Source organism: Elaeis guineensis, chromosome 8, assembly GCF_000442705.2.
Source record: "Elaeis guineensis isolate ETL-2024a chromosome 8, EG11, whole genome shotgun sequence".
NCBI classification, from domain to species: Eukaryota; Viridiplantae; Streptophyta; class Magnoliopsida; order Arecales; family Arecaceae; genus Elaeis; species Elaeis guineensis.
This window is the reverse complement of record NC_026000.2, coordinates 24,364,854-24,388,755: the sequence shown is the minus strand read 5'-3', so window position 1 is coordinate 24,388,755 and position 23,902 is coordinate 24,364,854. Positions and strand designations below refer to the sequence as shown.

Here is a 23,902-nt window from a genome sequence, read left to right as displayed (position 1 = left end):
ATCAATTATTAATTTTTTAGGATGATTGTGGACATACCTCCATTCTCTTGAAAGATTATCTGTGTCTTGAGGTTGTTCTTGAATATTCTGATCATTGATGCTTTCATCTTCATATTTTTCATCCAATTGATCTTTGTTTTGCTCATTTGAGTCATTAAGGGTGAACTCTTTCATTCCATCTTCTATAATATCTGCATCATCAGCATCCTCTCTCTTCCTTAATGGAAGATCATTAGTTTCATCAAAAACTACATGAATTGACTCTTCCACTACTAGTATTTTTTTATTAAATACTCTAAAGATTTTGCTAGAAGTGGAATAGTCAAGAAAGATAGCTTCATCAGATTTAGCATCAAGTTTACTTAAGCTATCTTTGCTATTATTCAAAATAAAACACCGACAATCAAAAATATGAAAATAACCTATATTAGCTTATCTACTTTTTCATAATTCATAAAGTATTTTTTTTTAAATATATCTTATTAAAGTATGATTTAAAATATAATATGCTTTGTTAATTACCTCTGTCCAAAAAAATTTTGGGAGTTTGTTTTCACATAGCATAGTACGGGCCATTTCTTCTAGGATTCTATTTTTTCTTTCAGTAACTTCATTTTGTTGTGGTGTTTTAGGTGCTGAAAAGTTATGATCTATCCCTTTTTTATCACAAAATTTTTTAAAATCTTTATTTTCAAATTCAATACCATGGTCACTTCGAATAGAAATAATTGATAAATCTTTTTTCATTCGAAATCTTTCGACAAAACTTAGAGAATGCAGAAAATACTTCATCCTTAGTAGCTAAAAATAAAATCTAAGTAAAATATAAAAAATCATCAATAATTATAAAATTATATCTTTTTTCTCCTAGACTAGGTGTCCATGTAGAACCAAATAAATCCATATATAAGAGTTTTAAAGGTTTAGAAGTTGAAACAATATTTTTAGATTTAAAAAAAACTCTTGTTTATTTATCTAATTGACATGCATCATAAATTTTATCTTTGTCAAAATTAATTTTTGACAAACCAAAAATCAAATCCTTTTTAATGATTTTAGAAAGTGTGTGCATACTAATATGTGCAAGCCTACGGTGCCAAAGCTAACTAGTCTTATTAATTTTAGCATTCATGGCCATAAGACATTACATATTTTGTAAGGATAGATCATCCAAATCAACTATGTATACATTGCCATGCCTATGTCCAATAAATCTAATGCTAACATCAGTGGGACTAGTTACAATGCACATAGATGATTCAAAAACTACTTTATAACCTTTATCACATAATTGACTAATACTTAAAAGTTTATGCTTAAGACTATCTACAAGTAATACATTTTTAATATAAGTAGGGAGAGTGATACCAATATTATCAATACCGATGATCTTTTCTTTGTCATTATCTTCAAAGGTGACCATCCCTCCATTTTTGACTTCCAATGTGATGAATTGAGATTTATCATCAGTCATGTATCTTGAGCATCTACTATCGAGATACCACTTCTGTTTTATTGCTTGGGATACAAGACACACCTGCACACAAGAAATCAAATTTTAACCTTAGGTACCCAACTAACTTGGGTCCTTTGAGGTTAGTCACAATGGTTTCTTTTGAAACTCATATTTTCTTAACATTTCTAGTATCAAATTTATTTGATAAATATGAATAAGCTTTATGTCCTACCTTGCCACATCTAAAATAAGTAATATTTGACAGTTTTCTTGTAGATGTATTGACAAAAATATTTTTTAAAAATTTTTGCTTTCTTAGAGTGTTATAGCTAAGTCTGATTTTATCATATATAGCTTTTTGACTGTCAATGATCATCTAAAGTTTATTTGAACTTAATATAAATCAGTCAACTATAGGTTTTAACTGATTATTTTTTTCTTTAGTTTTTGATTTTTTTTACAAGAGTTTCATTTTGACTAAAAAGTTCATCTTTTTCTTTTATTAGAGACTGATTCTTTTATTGTAATTCTTCATTTTTCTTATCAACTTCTTCTTTTTCCTTAGCTAATACATGATTTCTTGATTTCAGATTTTTATTTTTTATTCTTAATTCTTTTAGATCATTCAAAAGTTCATGAAAAGCTTCTAACAGTTCATCATAAGTAAATTTATTTTGAGTTTCGGGTGTTACCTCATTTTTATGTACCATAAAGTACAAGTTGACTTCTTCAAGAAATTTTTTATTAGTAGTGGAGTCATCACTGTCGCTTTATGTAGCTATCATGGTCTTTCTTGAGCTGGGGGCATTCTGATATGAAGTAGTCTAGTTTCTTGCATTCATAGCAGATGATGGGCTGTTCCTTTTCTTTTTCTTTGCTCGGCTCCCCCTTGACTGGTGGTCTTCTCTTGGTCCCTTATCTTTTTTCCTCATGAAGCGTTTAAATTTTCTGGTAATCAGGGCCAAGTCCTCATCTTCCTCGCTATTGTTTGATTTTTCTATGTCTTCTTCTTCCTAAGCTGTCGACTTGAGAGCTATGGTCCTCTCTTTTCTGATTTTCTCCTTAGTGTGTTGCTTCATGGTCAGTTCGTGAGTCATGAGAGATCCAAGTAGCTTCTCCAATGGTAGACTATTCAAATCTTTGGCTTTTTGGATTGTAGTGACTTTTGCCTTCCATGATCTTGGTAAGGATCTGAGCATTTTTCTCATAAGATCACTGTTAGAATAATATTTGCCAAGACTTTTTAAACCATTTATGATGTCAGTGAAATGAGTGAACATTTGAATTATTGATTCTTCAGGTTCCATTTTAAATAGTTTATAGTTGTGCACAAGCATATTGATCTTAGATTCTTTTACTTGGTTTGTGCCTTCATGTGTGACTTCTAATCTAACCCAAATCTCTTTAGCTGAGTTGCATATGAAAATGTGATTAAATTTATTAGCATCTAAAGTACAATATAAAATATTCATGGATTTAGCATTGAGCTGAGTCATTTTCTTATCAAATTCACCTCATTCACCTTCCGACTTAAGGAGAGATACACCATCAATCAATTTAGTGGGTGTGTGGTCTATTTACTATGATACTCCACATACAATAGTCAAGTGCTTGAATAAAAATTCTCATCTGAGCTTTTCAATAGGTGTACTTTGACCTATTAAAAAGTGAAGGTCGGTTTGTGAATTGCCCCTCAACTAGGGATGTGCCAAATTAGACTGCCATTGATCTTTGGCTCTTGATGGCTAAATCAAGTAAGGACTAGAGCACCGGGCTCTGATACCATTTGTTGCCTAGATATGGAGCCTAAGAGGGGGGTGAATTAGGCTTTTTTAAAATTTTAAATATTAGTGTACTTAAATAATGTGCTAAAGTATTTGAGTGGAGAGGATTGATTTTCAATAAAAATAAATTCAAACATAAATGATAAGATTATAAGTATAAGGTACAAAAAATAAGTAAAGAGAGGCAAGCATAACAAACATAAAAAATTTATAATGGTTTGGTGCCAACCTTGCACCTACATCCATTCTCCAAATTTCAACTTGAGAATTCAATCTACTAAACGGATTTCAAGAATATAACACGTCGGACACCTCCGATCCTTGCTATCTAAGCAAGAATACTTATTTCTTAGATACAAACTAACCCTCAACACTTTGATTTCAGGTTCGGATCAACCTATCTGAGTTTTGAAATCCTCCAAAACTCAAAAACACAAATACAATATGAAAAAAATAAGGTACAAAAAATTTTGCACAATATCTCTTTAAATAAATATAATAAATATAATAAAAATATAATACTTAAGGAGAAGAAGCTTTTGTTGAACACTTTCAATGGATTGCATACTTGATTACTGCTGGAGAGTGGTTGGTGAAGTGATTAAATGCTTCTATTTCTCTCTTTAGGACTGATAGAGTTTTTCTCGGATTTGAACTTGAATGTTTGCTTAATCTTATGATTTTTTCCTTCAAGAGAGTATTTATAGTCACCATTTATCTTTAAGAATATCTTAGAGTTGGTTTAGAGCGTTAGAGAATGTTTAATGCACATTAAATGTATCAAAAATAGACTGAAAACTAGCCGTTGTAAATTCATCCAGATTGGGTCGTCCCATATGAGTCATCCCACTGTGACTGAAAAGTCCTATGGGATGCCTCATTTGGCCAGTCTGAAAATCAAATTTTCTGTTTTGGTCTCAGGATCTCAGGGGTCGTTCTAGATGGGTCATCTCACTACGTGTCATAAGTCAAAATAGTACGTACCATCTATTCAATAAAAAGGGATGACTCAGATGGGTCGTCTCATTTTATTGCAATCCAATTTTTCATATATTTAAGGTTCAAAACTTATCAAAATACTTCCAAACGCTCTCAAATGGTTTCAAATCAATTGGACACTCTTAAAAAGGTTTCGAAAACTTTTCCAACTTGCAAAAACTTCAATTTTGGCATACTTGATGAAGCTTTTCAAACTTAATCTTTTAGACTACCTGAAACATCACAAGAACATTCTTCAAAGATAAGTAACATATTAGTAGTCCCCTCAAATGATTTGCGACCATCAAAATCAATTTTTGGAGCAACAGATCCGCTTGAATTTCTTACTTAAAACCCAAATAGGCTGACTCATTTACTATTCTTCTTCTTCCTCTCCTCGTCCCAAATCAAAATCCTACTCCAAGCTCCCTGTCGGCCACATCCTCTTAAATCCATACCTTAATCTGACCAAAAATCTTTTATTTCTATCTTAAAATCTGGGATAAACACTTCCTCTCGGCCTATTCTTGATCAAAGTCCTCTTTTTCTTGCTCTCCATCAAATCCTTAAACCCTCATATCAAAAATCCAAAACAAACTCCTCAAAATCCCTTACTCCTCTTCATTTCCATCTATCTTTCACCCTCCACTATTCTCTTGCCCGGTACTCTTTCTCTCATTGAGACAATGGCCCCTAAGATACGGCTACCCCAAAGAAGGAAGTCTATGAGGCCATTGGAAGCTGAAGAAAAAAGGAAGAGGACTGCTCAAGTTTCTGTTCAAGCCTCTCCTCCCATAACCCCAAGTAAGATCCCTCTTTCTGCAAAAAAGGTTGCCTTGAGAAGAAATATTGATTTTCAGTTCTTAAGAAGTGATGGATTTACAATTGATAAAAAATTAATCAAACATGAGGGGAGATTTTTCTGTAGTCTGTCTGAGCCTATATACATTGACCTGATTAAGGAGTTTTATTCAAATTTAGTATTCACTGATGGGATTCTAAGATCAATTGTAAAGGGTGTTCAAATTATCCTAAATGCTCCTAGATTGGGTAGACTTCTTCAAATGCCCTGTGAAGGAAGTTACCTCAATGAGCTTCCAAAGAAAGAGATCGGGCTCAGGATCATTTTAGGAAGAGAGGATATGGAGGGGTTCATGAAAATTGAGGCTAAGGATTTGAGTGTGGAGATGAGATAGCTCCACACATGATTTTCAGGATCTTCTTTCCTAAAGGGAGAAGATATGATTTGATGACTAATCGAGATATCTATTTGATGCATCATGTAGTCTCTGAGTCTCCACTAAATCTGTCATTCCTAATGATTGATGCCATGAGGGAGGCTTTGAAGAAATCCAAGGCTCTCTTGCCCTATGGAATGGCTCTGACAGTGATATTTAGGGAGTCTGGTGTGAGCTTTGAGGGAGAGATTGTTTTCAGATTATTGAATACTGATACCTACAATGACCACTCCTTTCGACGTATGGGTTTTATCAAAATGGACAGTCGTTGGACCAAGGGTCGAGGAGCTGTAGTCGAGGAGGAGGAGGAGCGTGCTGAGAGGAAGGATCCCTCATCACCACCTGAGCCTAGGCAGAGCCCTGATGTTCACTTTGTATCGGAGCCTGAGGCAGGACCCTCAGCTAGTGCACCCCCGTCTATGAGCCGTGTCGTGCCATCATCACTTAGATTGGGGGAGGATGAGATGGGACTGTTAGCTAAGCAAGTAGCAGGTATTCTCTCCATCCAGCAGCAGCAGTTCCAGGAGTAGGTCCTTCAGCAGCTTCAGCAGTTTCAATAGTATCAGCAGCAGATTCTCTAACAGATGTAGCAGAAACAGTATCACCCACCTTAGCCGAGTTCTTTTTCTGATCTTCTTCAGATCTATCAGTCGTGCCACACATTTCTTCTTTGATACAGTTGTTGTCTGACCTGAGCTCCAGATTGAAGAGTGTAGAGAGCTCTATGCTCAGGTTTAGTGGCAGGATCTTTGATATTGAGAGGAAGATCAGACTGTTACTGGATTCACTATCAGCAAAAGCAAGCACATCGAGTAGCTCTTCACCTCAGTTAGCTGATCTAGCTCGAGAGGTTGAGAGACTCCATAGCCTGCTTCAATCGACACTTGAGCTGATCCAAATTGATATCAGAGACTCGAAGGACTTTGTTTCTTCTGATCTTGAGGGGCTCAGAGTTTCAGTGAAAGGAGTCCTATCCCAGCTAGATGCCATTAGGACATAGCTCCAGTTCAGACCCTCCGTATCCAGTGAGCTCACTTTTGTTCAGCCTATTACCTTCCGTCCTCCAACATCTTTTACTCGGACCAGACCATCCAGTCAAGGTCGAGGTTGATTCTATTTCAGTTGTTATGATCTTGAGCTCGATACCCATGCTGCCTAATCTGATCATTTTGTATTAGCTATTTTATATTTCATACTACTTAGTTGTTGTTTGTTTCAGTTGTTATATTTTGTTGAATGTAGGAGAATCTTATGTTCATAGATATGTGTTATGAATAGATGTACTTGCCTCTTGTAACCTCTTATTTTGTTATACTTAATGTATGAAGTTATCTATTATCATCCTTTGTGTGGCCAACTTTTGTTCATATGTGAATGAATGAATATCTATTCAGTTAAAGTTACTCTGATACTAGACGTAGAATCATAGCTTATTAAAAACTTTACTCTCTCTAGTCTATTTTTAATGATATCAAAAAGGAGGAGAAGATAGTCTATCTTGAATTTTTGCAAATTCTCTTGAATTTTGCTCTGATACATCCATCTTTACTTTCATTTTGATATTTTTGCAAAATACTTTGATACATCTATTTTTGATTCTTGCTCTGAAACTTTCATCTTTGCTTTGATATCAAAAATAAGGAAGAGAAAAAGAATAGCTCTGATACTAAAAAAAGAAAGAGAAAAAAAAAATTTAACCAAAGAGTTTTTATAAACCATTTTTGCTCTGATAACAAATATAAAAAAAAAATTACAGTTTGATTATTTTTTATATAAGAAAGGGAGAAAAATTTTTCAAAATGATCAAAATAGTTACTTTTATTTTTTTCATATAAGAAAGGAAAGAATTTTGTTGATTAGAAATAATTTTTGAAAAAATCTTAATACCTTCACAAACAATTTTTAGCAAAATGAGAACGTATGATTTAAAACATCACAACTTGCTGATAATATGTATCTCATGATATTCTATGCTTAATCTTTGGTATGTTCTTACAAGTACTTTACAAACTCAATCCCTTGAGCTTTATGGATATCTTTTTTTTGAACACTCAAATATTTTATCATCATCAAATAGGAGGAGATTGTTGCTCCAAAAATTAATTTTGATTATCACAAACCGTTTGAGAAGACTACTAATGAGTTTTTTGTCTTTGAAGAATATTTTAGTATTGTTTCAGATAATCCAAAAATATTGAGTTTGAAAAGTTCTATCAAGTGTGCCAAAGTTAAAGTTTCTACAAGTTAGAGTCATTTTTAAAGCTTTTTGGAAGTATCAAATTGATTCAAATTCATTTAAGAGCATTTGATAGTATTTTGGTAAGTTTCGGACCTTAAATGTATGAAAAACTGGATTGAAATAAAATGAGATGACCCAACTAAGTCATCCCTTTTTATTAGGAAGCTGGCACGCACTATTTTTGGCTTGTGGCACGCAGTGGGACATCCTATAGATCGACCCCTGAGATCCTGAGACTAAAATAGAGAGCCTATTTTTCTGTCTGGTCAAATGAGATGACCCATGGGTCGATCCATTCTGGGCGAACACTCGTAACAACTAATTTTTAGTCTATTTTTTATGCATTTAATGCGTATTAAATACTCTCCAACAGCTCCTAACCGACACTAAGACACTCTCAAGACTAAATGAAGACTATAAATGCTTTCTAAAGGTGGAAAATCAAATAAGATTCATGCATTCAAGCTCACATTCATGAAAGTGAAAGAAAATCCTAAAAAAAGAGGAAAGAAGCAATCAATCAGCTCACCAACCACTCTCCAGCTACATTCAAATGTACCAATCATTTGATAGTGTTCAGCAAAAGCTTCTTCTCTTTGAGTATTATATTTTTATTGATTTTATTATGCTCATTTAAGGGGCTGTTTGTGCTAAAATTCTTGCACACTCATCTTTTGCTATTGTACATTGGGGTTTGAGTTTTGGGTGGTTTGTGAGTTGGTTTGTACATGAAAAACCAATATTTTTGCTTGGATAGTAAGAATCGGTGTTATCCGATGGATTGTATCTTGAAATCTTTTTAGTGGATTGAATTTTTAAGTAGAGACTTGGGGAGTAGATGTAGATGCAAGGTTGCACCGAACCACTATAAATCTCTTGTATTTGTTGTGCTTGCATATCTTCTTTCATTCATTGTGCTCTATACTTATTTACTTATCATTTATGATTGATCTTATTTTCTTAGCTAATCAATTCATCCCACTTAACAAGTATAGCACATTACTTGAGAGCACTAATCACAAAAATTTTAAAAAGACCCAATTCACCCCCCCTCTTAGGCTCCATATCTGGGCAATAAAAGAGTATTCAAAAAAAAAACAACCAGAACATTTCAACCTCCCTGTTTGGAGTGCTCTCCTTCCTCTCCACTACAACAGAAACAGATTTTGATAGCGATTTTTATTAATTTTAACGACGATTATAATCACCACTAATGTATTTACTGGCAAAAGGAATTCTGCCACCTAAGGCAGTGTCGGAAAAGATTTTACCAGTGATTAATGGCAGTGTCGATAAAGATCTTTTAATTATCGAAAAAGGTCAAAGCTTTTGATGATAATTATTTATGGTATTTATTTTTACTGTAATAGGGCACTGGGTAGATGAAGCTTGGAACACCTATTATGGCAATTATAATAGTCAGAAAAAAAATTTCAAATTTCGAGCTTGCAATTGTTAATGCTGTAATAGGATAAGCCAACCAATAGTTAGAACATATATTATGGCAATAATAATCGTTGGAAAAAAAATTTTAAACTTTAAACTGGTAAATATTTATGCCGTTAAAATCTGTGAGTATTGCTTCTAAATCTAAACTTTTGCAGCTACAATAATTATCGTTAAAATCATAATTTTATATTTTATGATAATTAGTATTGCCATGAAAGAGTTGCTCTAAATCATATATTTGTATGCTATATAATTTTTTTTTGATAGAAAGAGTAATAAAGCTAGATTAAAATAAAAATAAGATATGATCTACCAAAATATAACTCTAATTATTTATAGATATAGTTTTAATTCTTTGTCTCTTAATTATTTGATGTAACTATAATAGAGATCAAGTTTGTATTGATCATTAAACGTAGGCACAAACTAATAAATTTGCAACAGCATAATTGATGCTATTACTCAAAAAGTTGTAACATAAATTTTTTCAATTTGTATAGAGATCTCTGTTTTTGAATAATATATTATACTGGAACACACTTGTCAAAATAATATCCTTCTATTAAAAGCATTAGTTCAAGGAACTCATGGTGCAAAAAATATGTACTACAATAGAAAAATTGAGAGCTGGGAGATCTGAAACCCTGCTGAAAATCTAACTCTAATTCACTACAAAATGCTGCTTTTTCTGATATGCTATGTTCCTGTTGAAGAAAAAAAAAGGAAGAATTCAGTTTTCTTTATTTATTATATTAAAATAGATATGTAGGTGAAAACTTAACTTATGCCATGCCAAGAGCCTAGTAAGTGGTAACTAGTAAGTGGTAGTAAATCTACTTTGATGATGATAAGGCCACTATAAATTTACATACTAAACTAATCGGCAAGCATCCATCTCCAACCACATTCCAGAAAACTAAATAACTCAAATAATTCACATAAGGTATATTTAATTATATCGAGAGCCAGATTTTATCATTCAAAATCAAATAACTCAAACTTGAAACTTCCTCAATTGTCCAGCATTCCGATTATTTTGATACTTTTTTATTTAAAAAGTATGACCTAAATGAAATAGCAAAAAAAAAAAGTAAGCAATCATAGCAAACTAAGTTCTTAAGACAGCCACCATAAAATATAATGCTTTACGTTGACTTAGAGATTGAGATACAAAAGGAATTAGAGTGGTGTTGCGTTGTCCATGAGTCCATTGTGTATTCCCATTAGCACTAGCAGCATCTGGAACCTACTAAAAAAAATAAAAAGAAAATCATTGTACTTGATTATCATTAATCCAATAAGTGATATAAAATTATAAAAAAGAAAAATATTACCTGTCTATTTGCTGTATTATTTGAACTCGAAGGCAAATCTTCAGGACGCACGAACCTACTCATATATGATCTTATCAAAGCAAGCTCAGCTTCTAGTTCTTCTTGCTTTTGTTTCATAACATTCATCTCCTCAAGATGAAGTTGTTGCATCACTTTCATGTCTTCTTGCAACTTATGTATCTGAACTCTTTTCTCTGATGACATGCTATTTGAAAAAACTCCACTACCTTTACCCCACATCTTAGAGGGAGTTGGACCAAGACTTAAACCACATACTTGACCAGCTCTTTCTGCCCCCATTACTTGTGAATATATATCACCATCCCAAGCAACATTGTCCCTAGATTCTTCATTATTATATTGATTATTGCTTAATTTTTTCTGCATCATCATCTATTTATAGAAAAGAAGTAATTCAGTTTGAAAGGAATAAAATAAAAAAAGAATAGTGTACCAAAATGCTCTATATTGAAGGGTCATATATGCTCATAATCTTTTGGGCTGACTCACTATCAATTGATCTTCCATCTTTTCACTGTTTATATATTTCTATAAATATTTCTGCACGTGAGAGCTCCACACCATCTTTTGCCTAATCAATCATAAAGAGTAATGAATAATTGACACTGTATATTAATATATGTAGTATTTAATTAAAATATATTTTTCTGCCATCAAACGTGCAAAACTCTTTAATCCTGCAGTGTGAGCTATCTTTTACTTTGCACGGTTACTTCTATTTATGTGACTATATTTTTATGATTAAAAAATTATAAAAATATAAGTAGAAAAAAAAATAATAGTTATAAGTACGTGAGTAGAAATGAGATAAAAATTATACCTTCTCTTTTTCTGAATGCCAATAACTAACCAAAGTATTCCATTGATCTCTTGATATATGGTCAGATTTATTCGAACATAGCTCTTATAGAGTTCTATATTTTTCTGTGTACTTCGCCTTTAAATTATTTTTGTGATCCCTCTATTCTTTTGATATGGACTTAAGTACCCAATCATCACCAATTCATGGAATAGTAAACTTTGTCTACAATGCAAAGAGATAAAAATAACAAAAATAAATTATAACACAGACTCCATACAACTTGTAATATTTTAATAATAAAAAAATAAATATGAGTAACTATTTTATCTTTACAAATACCAAAAGTTTGTCTTTTTTTTCCTCTGGAAAGGTTCTCCAATCGCTAAAATTCAGAAAAGTTACTGTAGCATCTCTTGCCACAATACCTAAAAAACTAGCTAGCACTCACCCTTTTTCATCAATGGGTTGCTCACGAACATTAAACTTTACAACAACTGTGTTTTCTTCAGACATGTCCCAAACATTAGCTAATAGAGTAGGTCCACGTACAGCCCTTTGTTCAGATATTTTCCTTATATCTATGTCATAAATTTCAAAGACTCCATACATTAGATTTTGTCCTACATCACAAACAACTATATATTACTATGTTATACCTGATGTATTTTCTTTCTCTTCTCCTTCCTCTTCTACTTCAATACTCAGAGATTCATCATCATAAAAAATAATATCACTATTATTGTGATGTTTTGAGTGAGACTCATCATTCTTCATATAACTATTTGATTGATGACCCAAACGAGAAGAGCATCTTAGTTCCAGTACGATATTGTTCTTGGATGATCTCTGTTTTGAAAGGTATTGCTGCTGCAAAAATTTAATATAGAGAGAGAGAAAGAAAAATAGATATCAAGTAAATAGTTAGTTCTTAACGAAGAATTAATCAACAAAAATTTAGGCTTATATCGAGATCTTTTTTGCTGAATTTGTGACTTCTATCGAGCTTTTTGAAATCTTCAAAATTTTCAATTCTTTGAGAAGAAAATGGTTAAAGAAATTGATTAAAGAATCATTCTTTCTTAACTTATAATTAATAATTAAGAAAAAATATAAGACTTGACAAATTTACAATCAATCACCTCAATTCTCCTTTTATTTTCTTCAATTCTTTGCTTGCGAGCCTTATCATATGTATTGGTGTTAAAATAGACATCAAGTAAATAGTTAGTTCTTAACGAAGAATTAATAAACAAAAATTTAGGCTTATATCGAGATCTTTTTTGCTGAATTTGTGACTTCTGTCGAGCTTTTTGAAATCTTCAAAATTTTTAATTCGTTGAGAAGAAAATGGTTAAAGCAATTGATTAAAGAATCATTCTTTCTTAACTTATAATTAATAATTAAGAAAGAAATATAAGACTTGACAAATTTACAATCAATCACCTCAATTCTCCTTTTATTTTCTTCAATTCTTTGCTTGCGAGCCTTATCATATGTATTGGTGTTACAATCCTTTGCTTTTCTGTTTGGTCGGACTGAAGAATAAATTAAAGATAAAATATTTATTTTCTTAGATTGATAAGTACTTTGTAACTATTATATTATACCTGATGTATTTTCTTCTGCTTGTCCTTCCTCTTTGAAATCTCCATTTTGCTTTTGGGATAGACTTTGTTGTTGAGATCGTAAAGGCATATTACTTTCGACTTGACTACGATTGTCTAATAAGGGCTCCATGAGACATTTTCTTGATTTTCCATAATATCTGCAACAATGTGTCAAATACAACATCTTCTGGATTAGTGGCAATGTAATAATAGTGAATGAAAAGAAATGCAGTAATTGAAAAAAAAATCTAATATTTGAATTCAATAGATGAATGACCAAATGCACTCAATATAACTAAAATCATAAATCATTGTCATATACATCATCAAAAAAAAATATTTTATTATAATTAATTAAAAATTAAATAATATTTGAATTCAATAGCTTGTCCTTAATTAGCGGGTTGCATCTCTTCTTCTATATTATCAGCTTTGGCTTCCTCAATATCAACTAATATCCCATCAATATCTCTTCTAATCCAATCGACGGTTTCATTCTCTAAGTTTATGGTCGAAAGTTGAGGCCCATTTTTTATGCTCAAATCAAAGGCATCTCTAGAAATTATCTGTCTTGGAATGAACCATTCACGATCTTCAGGATCTTGGACAAATATTACCTGTTCAGCTTGTGATGGAAACACAAATAGCTCATCATTTAAGTGCTCGCCAGTGTGTCTCAATCAAAAAAAATTAACAAGAGTGAAGCCCAAAGAATCTTTTCTTATCCCTCTTCCTTGTGTGACATCAACCTAATCACACCTAATCAAAACAACTTTGAATCTGCCATAGTAATTCAACTTTATAATGTCAGTAAGTCTGCTATAATAGTTAACATCTCCCAACTTTGGGCATGTATCCCGTTTACTTGCATAACTTTCTATTTTTGCTAAAATCATAACTCCACTATTTTCGGTATTCATTTTTCTTTCAGACTTTTCAGTTCAGAATTTGTAACCATTATCCATAGCAAAAGCTTTAAACCTTCTTACAATATAGTTTGGCCCTTGAGCAAGTACTTTAATCTCATCAGAGATTGGCCTAATGGCTTCATCATCATCAAAGTCTATAACCTGAATAGTTTGGGAAGAAAAAAGAAAAGAAATTGTATTTGGACTTTGATTCTAAATACCTTTTTTACTAAAGGAAATAACCTATACTTACATATTCCTTCAACTATTCATGAAATTCTTCATTATGCCTAGCTGCTAAATCACATGGATTTAAACGACATTTACGATTTTTTCTTTTGATTGACTTCTCATGTTCCCTACAATATGTAAAAGTATTATTATTATTATTATTATTATTATTATTATTTATATATATATATATATATATATATATATATGTAGACAACATTTATATATGTATTGTACTAACCTTTTAAGGTGTGCTATCGTTTTAGATTCATAATTAAAAAGCACATATCGATGTGCTTGAGTCCATGTTTTGTTGTCCATCATAAATGTTTCAACACTTCCATATGACTGTCCTTCAATTAGAAAGAGACATGATCCTTTCTTTGCTTCTAGATCATTATCAGTATTATTTGTAGATGCTTGGAGATATCAAGAGCAAAAAAATAAGCATTCATTTGCTATATATGCTTCTGCTATCGAATCCTCTGTACATGCTCGATTTCGAACATAGGACTTTAACCTTGCTAGATACCTATATAAATGATAGTTTTCAATTACTTTGCATTTGTTATATATACAATATACCATCAAAACAAGCTAACTGGTTAATAAAAATTTTACCTCTCAATGAGATACATCCAATGATAGAATACAGGGCCAGCAATCTTTGCCTCGCTTGCTAGATGAATGACCAAATGCACCATAATAGTGAAAAATGATGGTAAAATTTTTTTTTTTCATTTCGTAAAGAATTAGAGCAACTTTTTCTTCAAAAAGCTCAAGCTCATCTACTTTAATAGACTTACCACAAAGTCCTTAAAAGAAGCTACAAAACTCAATCAAAACAGAACTAACTTTGTCAGGCAATGTCCCTCGTACTGCAAGAGGGATAAGTTACTACATTAGAACATGATAATCATGGCCCTTAAGTCTAGCAAATTTATGATTTTTGCGAATACAGTGTGATATATTTGATGTATAATCTTTTGAAAACTTTACATTTTTCAAGACTTTATAAAAAAGATTTTTCTCATAAGGAGACATTGTGAAACATGCTGGGGGCAAATAAGCCCTTCTAGAACCTCATTTTTCAGCCCATAACTCTGGTCTTATTTTCATCTCTCGCAAATCACGACGAGCCCCCAAGTTATCCTTTAATTTCTTATCAACATTCAATAAAGTATGTACAAGATTACCATATACATTTGTCTCTATATCCATTAAATCAAGATTATGCTTGATGAGATGGTGCTCCCAATAAGAAAGTTCAAAAAAAATACTCTGCTTTCTCTATGTTCCCTTTTGAACCCTGTCTGCTGGTTCACTTATCTTTCTGAAGCTGAACCTTATTCCTTTTAATTGATCCAACAAATCAGATCCAGATCAAGCCAAAGGTTTATGCCCCAATTCTTTAGACCCATCAAATAATTTTGCATCATGCCTATATTTATGTGTAGAACCCAAGAAACACCTATGACCCATATAGCAGAACTTCTTTCCATATGTCAATCACCTCGAATGGGTATCCACATTACAAGATGGACATGCATATCAACCATAGGTGCACCAACCAGAAAGATTCCCATATGCTGAAAAATTATTTATAGTCCACGTAATTGCTGCATGCATTTGAAATATTATCTTTGTTGAAGCATCATATGTTTCTACACCAACCTCCCATAACTCAATCAACTCTTCTATAAGAGATTGTAAAAATACATCAATATCATTTCCAGGTGACTCTGGACCAGGTATAAGCAATGACAATACAAAGTATTTTTACTTTATACAATTCCATGGGGGCAAATTATATAGAATTAGAATAACTGGTCATGTACTGTATACACTTCGCATTGTCCCAAATGGATTAAAACCATCGCTAGCTAACCCCAACCTGACATTACGATACTCTTTAGCAAATTCTGGATATCTTTGGTCCAAATTTTTCCATGCTTCAAAATCACCTGGATGCCTCAAAATATCATTTTCGTTCTTGCAGTCCCTTGCACACCATCTCATCAAATCTGCCGTTTTAGATGACATAAACAACCTTTGGAGTCTCCGTTTTAAGAAAAAATATCTTATAATCTTCATAGGAACTTTCTTCTTCTTTCATTTCTTTGAAGTTGATACATCATTGAGTTGGTCATTCTCATTGTTTTTCTATTGAAGCCTCACATTTTGAGCATGAATCATCATTAGCATATTCTTTTCTAAACAAAAGACAATCATTGGGACAAGCGTCAATCTTCTCATACTTAAGTCCCAACGGTTCAATAACCTTTTTTGCTTCATTGAAAGATTTTGGTATCTCATTGTTAGAATATGCACGCCTCAAAACATCTAACAACACATCAAAGCTCGAGTTGCAGCATCCATACAAACACTTTACATAATATAAATGTAACAAAAAGAACAATTTTGTAAAATTTTTGCAGCCTGGATATAATTCTTTCTCTGCATCTTCCATCACTTTATTGAATTTTTCAACATCGCACAGAGAATGCTCCATGAATTTTGATTCTACAAATCTTTCTAAATTTGCCTCACCTAAAGGCTTTGTATTTGAATTTAAATTTACTTCATCATAAACTCCAAATGCTTCACGTATCATTTCGACCATATCATTGCCTCTAGATGTTTCTTCTCCATTAATAGTGACTCCATTAGAAATGGTTGCATATATAATAGAATCCAAAGCATCATACCCTTGCATTATACCATTGACTACAAGGTGATCATAAATCTCTGCATGATTTTTATGATAGTAACGTACATACTTTTTGTAAGAATAAAAGATTTTTTCATTAATAGATCTAGATTTGAATGCTGAATTGAGAAAGCTCTTTACCCCATCCAAGTAATCTTTACTCACTCTACTACACTCCATCCATCTCTTGCATTTATGATTATCCATAATAATTAGCTGTCCTACAATTAAAAAAAATTAATGGAGATGCAGCATATATTTCTACTTTATCCATTATACGTAAAATATATTACAAAAGTCAAAACATTCAAATATAATCTAAAGGATCGAAATTAGCATATATAATAATCATATCATTATGAAGATGCGTATTTGTCTAGAATCTTATACTTTAGAGAACCAATGCTGAATATAAACTAAAAGTATAAATAAAAAAAAAAAGTCACTCATCCACATCCAATCTGATCTGATGTCGACTTCTGCCCCCACTATCCAAATGTGCAGAAATTTTGGTTAAAGTGGTTCTAACCACTAATTTCTGCCTAAATGAGTGTGTGGGAAAGAGAGTAACATGTAATAGATCTGGCAATCCACTAGCAGATCAGCTCTACTCGCCGTCGCCGTCGCCGCCACCCCACCCTCTATTCCGCTCGCTGGTAAGCCATCACACTCCATCCTCTGATCGATAGCCTCATTCGACCCATGAAGAATCTGATTCATTCGACCCATTAGGTGGACCCGGCTCCCCCAGCGATGGAGGTTCTACCCCGACGTTGGTGTTGGCGATGACAGTGATAGCAAGGCTGGGACGTCATCACTGGCGGGCGAGTGCTACGCGTGCATGTAGATGGGTGCGTCGTTTTTGGATCAGAAAACAGTGACCCAAAATTCTGATATTTAGTATAATTTACAACCAAAAAGATCAAATTTTGGATCAGAAAATCGTTTCCACGACAAGACAATGATCAAAATATGCCGTAAAAATCTCCAAGTAACAACAAATCGAAGTTAAATTAGATAAAACAGGGTACAAAAAGATGAACTTCTCTCAGGAACAAGGCATCCACCACAAAGAAAAGCAATCTGGAGAACGGCGATTGGAAGACCAATCTGAGGAAGAAGGAATCGATCAGAATCCTGGACGATGCGGAGAAGACAGGAGGGATCAATCGGAGAGGATTTGGATTTTGTGAGGCAGAGGATTGATGGGACGAGCGACGCCCGTCTCTCTATATCTCTCTTTGTCTCCCTTTCGATGGGAGATCGACGGAAGGATTGACACCGATCTCTCTCTATCTCTTCTTGTCTCACTTTTGACAGAAGATCGACGGAAGGAGCAAAGCCGATCTCTCCTTATCTCTCCTTTTCACCCTTTTCGATTCTACTCTGATTTTTTTCCCATCCTTTCGGGTGCCGGGGAAAGTAACAAATTGTATTTACGAGGAAGGCCTGGCGTCTGTGGGAAAATTTATGCGAGTTGAGCCAGCGTGCGGAAGAAAGTGGGAAGCATTTCCTCCACATACCAAACATCCCAATACACATGGATTAAAAAATAATAAATCAATTATGATAATTATTAATAAATACTAATAAAAATATATTTTATAATAATAATTATTGATAAATATAGATAAAAAATATATTTTATAATGATAATTATTCATAAATGTCGATATAAATATGATTTATAATAATAATTACTAATAAAAGTCGATATAAATATATTTTATAATGACAATTTATACATTTGTCGATAAAAAATAGATATTAATGATAATTATTTTAATTTATCACTAAATTTTGATATCTTAAATTATATTCGTGATAATTAAACTTTTATCTCTAATTAATTGTCTCGAGTTTTGTTCAGAACTGGCAAAATATGATCCGATCTGCCAATCTGATTCGTATTCGATCCGTCATAAACATGTTTGGATTTAGGTTAAACGGATTCAAATCATAAACGAATCGATCCGTTTAATTCATTTAATAATTAGATCGGATATGAGTTTTAGATATCTGATCCGTTTAACCCGTTTAATATTTAAATTGGATTGAATCAGATAACCCATTTAATCTGTTTAACTTATTTTTGATCTATTTAACTATTTAACCTGTTTAACATGTTTAACCTATTTAAGATATGTTTAATCTGTTTAACCCATTTAAGATCTATTTAATCTATTTAAAATCTGTTTAACCTGTTTTTGATCCATTTAATTTGATCTATTTAATCTATTTAAAATAATTTGATCTATTTAATAAATAAATTAAATAGATCGGATCAAATTATTTATTTAATAAATAGATTAAATTTAAATTTAAAATTTTGATTTATTTAATAAATAAATTAAATTTAAATTAATTATTTTCTACCGATCCATTTACGTTGGATCCGATCTATTTGCCACCTCTAATTTTGTATTCGTATAGAGTTTACAGGGGAAGTCTCTACGGAGACGTCCAATAAAATTGGAAAGACTCTTCAAAAAAATAAAAAAAAATCAACGTTTCAACCTCCGCCTCATGTGCTCTCCTTCCTCTCAAATATCCTCTCGGGTGCTCTCCTTCCTCTCAGATAGGGTTTTCAGCAAAAAAAAAAAAAAATCCAACCGGAAGCTCTGCTCGTGCTCTCCTTCCTCTCAGATCTCTGAGAATGAGACTTTCAACAAAAAAAAAAAAAAACCAACCCAAAGGTAAGAAATGTCTATGCTCTGTCTCATGCTTTCCTTCCTCTCAGATCTCCGAGAAAGGGAATGAAATGAAAAGAAAAAGAATAGAAAAGAAAAGGAATGATCAATCTATGTGGGAAAAGGTTTTATCTTTTAATTTTTTCCTATCTTCCCTCTCTTTTCGTTGATTTTCCCCTGCCTTTTCCATCCTCAGCAGATCAAAAATCCCCCAAACCTACTTCTACCCAGATTAAGCTCTCAAAAACTCAAGGGACCAACTCAAACCGCCACAACTCGCACGAAATCCAAATAAAAATCCTAGCTGGAACCTAAGAAACCCCTCCATTCTCTCTCAGGTGCTCTCCTTCCTCTAATAACTCCGAAAAAGAGAATGAAATGAAAAAAAAAAAAAACAAGCGAACAAGGAACAATCGGTCTGGGAAATGGTTTACCTTTTAATTTTTTTCATCCAACCCTTGCTTTCGTTGATTTTTCCTCTGTTTCCCCAGGTTTTCCATTTTCCATCCTCAGAGTCTCAACCGGGTGGGAGGATTAAAGCAGCCGAATGGGAAGCTTAGGCGACGAGCGATTTTGAGTAGCCGAACAGCCCCACCTTTTCCTTTTCTTTTTTTTTTTTTTCAGTCCTCAGGGTCTCAGTCGAGTCGGGCAGCCGCGTGGGAGGCTTGGAGAACTGATACATTAACGAGGGGGTGAAGCCTGGGCAGAGTACATATTTCAACCAAACTAGACTTTGAGTCAGGTTCATACAGCGCGAATATGAGGAGATTTAGTAGGGCTGCACTTGGAAGCGAGTAATTCAGCAATGAGTACAGTGGACGGACCATCGAGTATGGGCTCAATGCATTGGATTCGAGCAGCTCTAGGGACTTAAATTCTCTTGGAAATCGAAGGCACAAAGCTCGTTGATGTTCCGGAAAAAAATTAAAAAGAGAAAGAAGAAAGAAAGATGATCATAATAGAAGAAATACCCGTTCATGAGACCAAGGAGCATATTGAGTTGAATGCACTGTAGCTTTCTTTTGTTGGTGGGAGAGATGACTTGGTTAATGTCTATGAGTGTTTGTTCTTATTAAGATCGTAATGATTGGACTTGGCTTCTAATATTTACTAGCAGCTTGGGCAATTATTGTTCCAATCAAGAAAAGCTGGGGTTTTCTAGAATTGTCTTGCCCCACTGACCGCATGTTTTTGATTTTTCTTTACTGGAAAGGATGCGAAGAGAAATTTGGGCTTCTTTTATTTAACACTAGTTGTGCGTCCGCAAGTTGCGCACGGATTCCATGTCATAAAATTGGTTATTTATTAAAATAATATTTTTTATGAGTAGTAATATAATGCCTATTCATATTCTTAATATCAATAACATTAGATTTTAATAGCATAATTAAATATACATAAGTAGATTTCAATTCCATTCATTAATGATATAATATTTTCATAATATTTTTTTATTATATATAAATTATTTATTATTTATTTTTTAGGATCATTTTTCTTAATTAATTGTCGATCTCCCTCCATGGATCTGTTCTTGCAGCTCCGTCCGCTCTTGCAGCTCCATCGCGCGGACGCAGAGTGGGATGCATTTCACATGGTGAACGGTGGTCACTACTCTATCTCGATTTTACCTCCTCCGATGATGGCCATGAGGATGGTTCGGTGAACGATGACCGCTGCCTCACCCCAGCATACTGTCCTCCGACGGCGGCACATCCTCATCGATAACGAAGAGGATGAGCATGAGGTTTCGGAAGCTTTCATGAGTTTTGCGAGGAAGCTTCCACGGGTGAGTGTTGCAACATCAGCTATAGTTAGTAGAGTTTCGATCTCTCTCTATACATCTCTGCGTGTGCTCTCAAATAGAAAAGCTTAAGTGATACCGCACGGCTCCCTTCTTTTTTTTTTTTTTAATATAGATTAGAATAGAAAAAAATTATCAAAATATGACTCAAATGTAAAAATAGGCTCGAAATTAGCTGAAAGAGTGAAATTCGACCTCAAAAATGATCTCAATCGGATTCCATGCACCTAGGTTGCCATGGTATAGATCTGAAAAACTACATGAAAAGTATATCTTGATCATCTCGAAATATCACTATATGCGAAAGTTATGGAAAGTGAAAATTTTGTCAATACGACAGCTTGACGGTTCACTCGCATAGACTTATTCTTATCTTATTTGGTGTAGAATTTCTTGGCTAGACATTCTATGTTATATAATAAATCGTTGAACGAGATCTTAGTTGAACTATTAAAATTTTGTAGCATTTGATTTTTTGATAAAATTTATTTCACCCTATATAATTGGTACCAAAAAATTTAAAAAATTAAATCATACATATCTAACAAAGAAAGAGTATTATATTAAAAAATAATTTGAAATATTTCAAAAATATTACATAAAGTAATACTAGAATTTTTTTAACATTTTGTGGTACTTGTTTTAACATTTAATTTTTTTCATAATTTTTGCAAATGAATTTTTCAAAAAAAAAGTATAATGAATTTTTATGGCCAAATATTTAAAATTAAATATTTTTATAATGACATCATTTTAATGCTTTGTAAATAAAATGATACTATATTGCATAACCCATTTGCAATAAAAATTTTAAAAATTGTATAATAGCTTTTTGTGATAAAATAATTTTTATCATAAAAAACTTAAAAAAGGAGAGAACAATAGGAGGGATTTTATTTTATTTTTTTTACAACAAACAAGTCTTTATCATAAAAAATATATATTAACTTTTTATAATTATTATTTTTATCATAATAAATTTAAAAAAAAAAAAGGAGAGAACAAAAATAGAGAATCTAATTTTTTTGCAACAACTAAGTCTTTGTCATAAAAAATATATTGACTTTTCGTAATAAAATATTTTCATCACAATAAATTAAAAAAAAAAAGAGGGAATAAAAGGAGGGAATCTAAATTTTTTGTAACAAACAAGTCTTTATCATAAAAAATATATTGACTTTTTACAACAAATATTTTTATCTCAATAATTTAAAAAAAGAAGGAAACAATAGGAGGAAATCTATTTTTTTTTGCAACAATCAAGACTTTGTCACAAAAAAATATATTAACTATTTGCAATAAAATATTTTCGTTGCAATACATTAAGAAAAAAGAAGAGAACAAAAAGAGGAAATCTAAATCTTTTGCAACAAACAAACTTTTGTCATAAGAAAATATAAAAAATATAATGACTTTTACAATATAATACTTTCTTCACAATAAACTAAATAGTGATTTAGATATTTTGTGATAAAATATTTTATCACAATAATTTTACTTAAAGTGACAATAGTGATTTGATTGCTATAAATAGAAAACTAAATTTTAAAAAAAAATATTTATGCTAATTTTTTTTATCACAAATTGATAATTTTTAGTGATAAATATGTTGTCACAAATACATATATTTTTGTCATAAATATATTTGGTGCTAAAACCTGAAAAATTATGAATTGATGGGAGGATTTTTTGTGACAAATTTATTATTTTGTGGTAATAACTCAGATCTTTGGTGACAAAAAGAGATTTCATCATAAAAAATTTATTTTTTATAATAAAATTATAATTTATTATAAAAACTTACTTTTAGTGATGATATTTTAGTTCGTTACTAAAAATTTATCAAAAAGTATATTTTTTTGTAGTATAAATCATAAAATTTTTTTTTTCAATACAGGAGTCATTGTTTTCCAATATAGTTAGTATAATCACTGCTTAATAAAAATATAGATAATTATTAAGAGATTAGACAGGCTTGAGGTGGAGAAAGAGCATAAATAGAAGGAAAGCAGCTTCCTTGCTCTCCATTATATTTTTGAAAAGGAACTAATTATATTGGTCCCAATAGACATTATCAGAAATAGTATGAGTTCATTTTTTATCAACATATTATTTTTCTAAAGCCCTCTAATGTGTGCTTTGCCTAAGCACCCCCTACTTTTTTTTTTTGGTAGAAAAGCACCCCCTACTTGGGTCAGGTATTCTTAACTTTTCACTTTCAAAGGAAAAGGATACTATCTGAAAATTTTCATCGTGCTTGAAGTAATAGCACATCCAATTCTACCCTTTCTTTGTATACCAGCTGGTAAAGGAAAAACTTAGGGTATTGAACCAAAAGTGCATCAAAAGTGAAACACAGTAAAATTTACAATGAGATTTATAATTTATAAATCTACATTGTTTTTATGACTAAGTAAAACGGCCAGGACGTGCTTTTGGGGCTACATAAGTATGAGAAATTGTAGAAACTTTCTTAAGCTTGGGTTGTAGATGACCCAGACTCCTGCTCTCAGTCCACTTCACGTCAATGGAAAACGGTTGGGCCATCCAAGTAACAACTGGAAGCACCATTCCAAGTCCAGGAGCCACCTTTGACTCGATCATACAATATACTTGCCTTCCACTGGTTCTCTGGTGCGGATTAACACGTC

General features: G+C 32.4%; 1 protein-coding gene and 1 long non-coding RNA gene across 2 annotated transcripts; one reads left to right on the top strand and one right to left on the bottom strand.

Annotated features, from left to right (window-relative positions):
- Positions 1 to 9,864: 9,864 nt before the first annotated feature.
- On the bottom strand, positions 9,865 to 20,020 carry LOC105049830 (uncharacterized). Its single transcript, XM_073261603.1, has 4 exons — positions 19,882 to 20,020; positions 12,909 to 13,066; positions 10,479 to 10,871; positions 9,865 to 10,390 (listed from the first exon to the last, which is right to left on the bottom strand). The coding sequence occupies exons 2-4, from the start codon at positions 12,951 to 12,953 to the stop codon at positions 10,253 to 10,255; spliced, it is 576 nt and encodes a 191-aa protein (XP_073117704.1). The 5' UTR covers positions 12,954 to 13,066; positions 19,882 to 20,020; the 3' UTR covers positions 9,865 to 10,252.
- Positions 19,177 to 20,560, top strand: LOC140859636 (uncharacterized). Its single transcript, XR_012143196.1, has 2 exons — positions 19,177 to 19,453; positions 19,939 to 20,560. It is a non-coding gene; the product is annotated as an uncharacterized lncRNA (long non-coding RNA).
- The last annotated feature ends 3,342 nt before the right edge of the window (positions 20,561 to 23,902 follow it).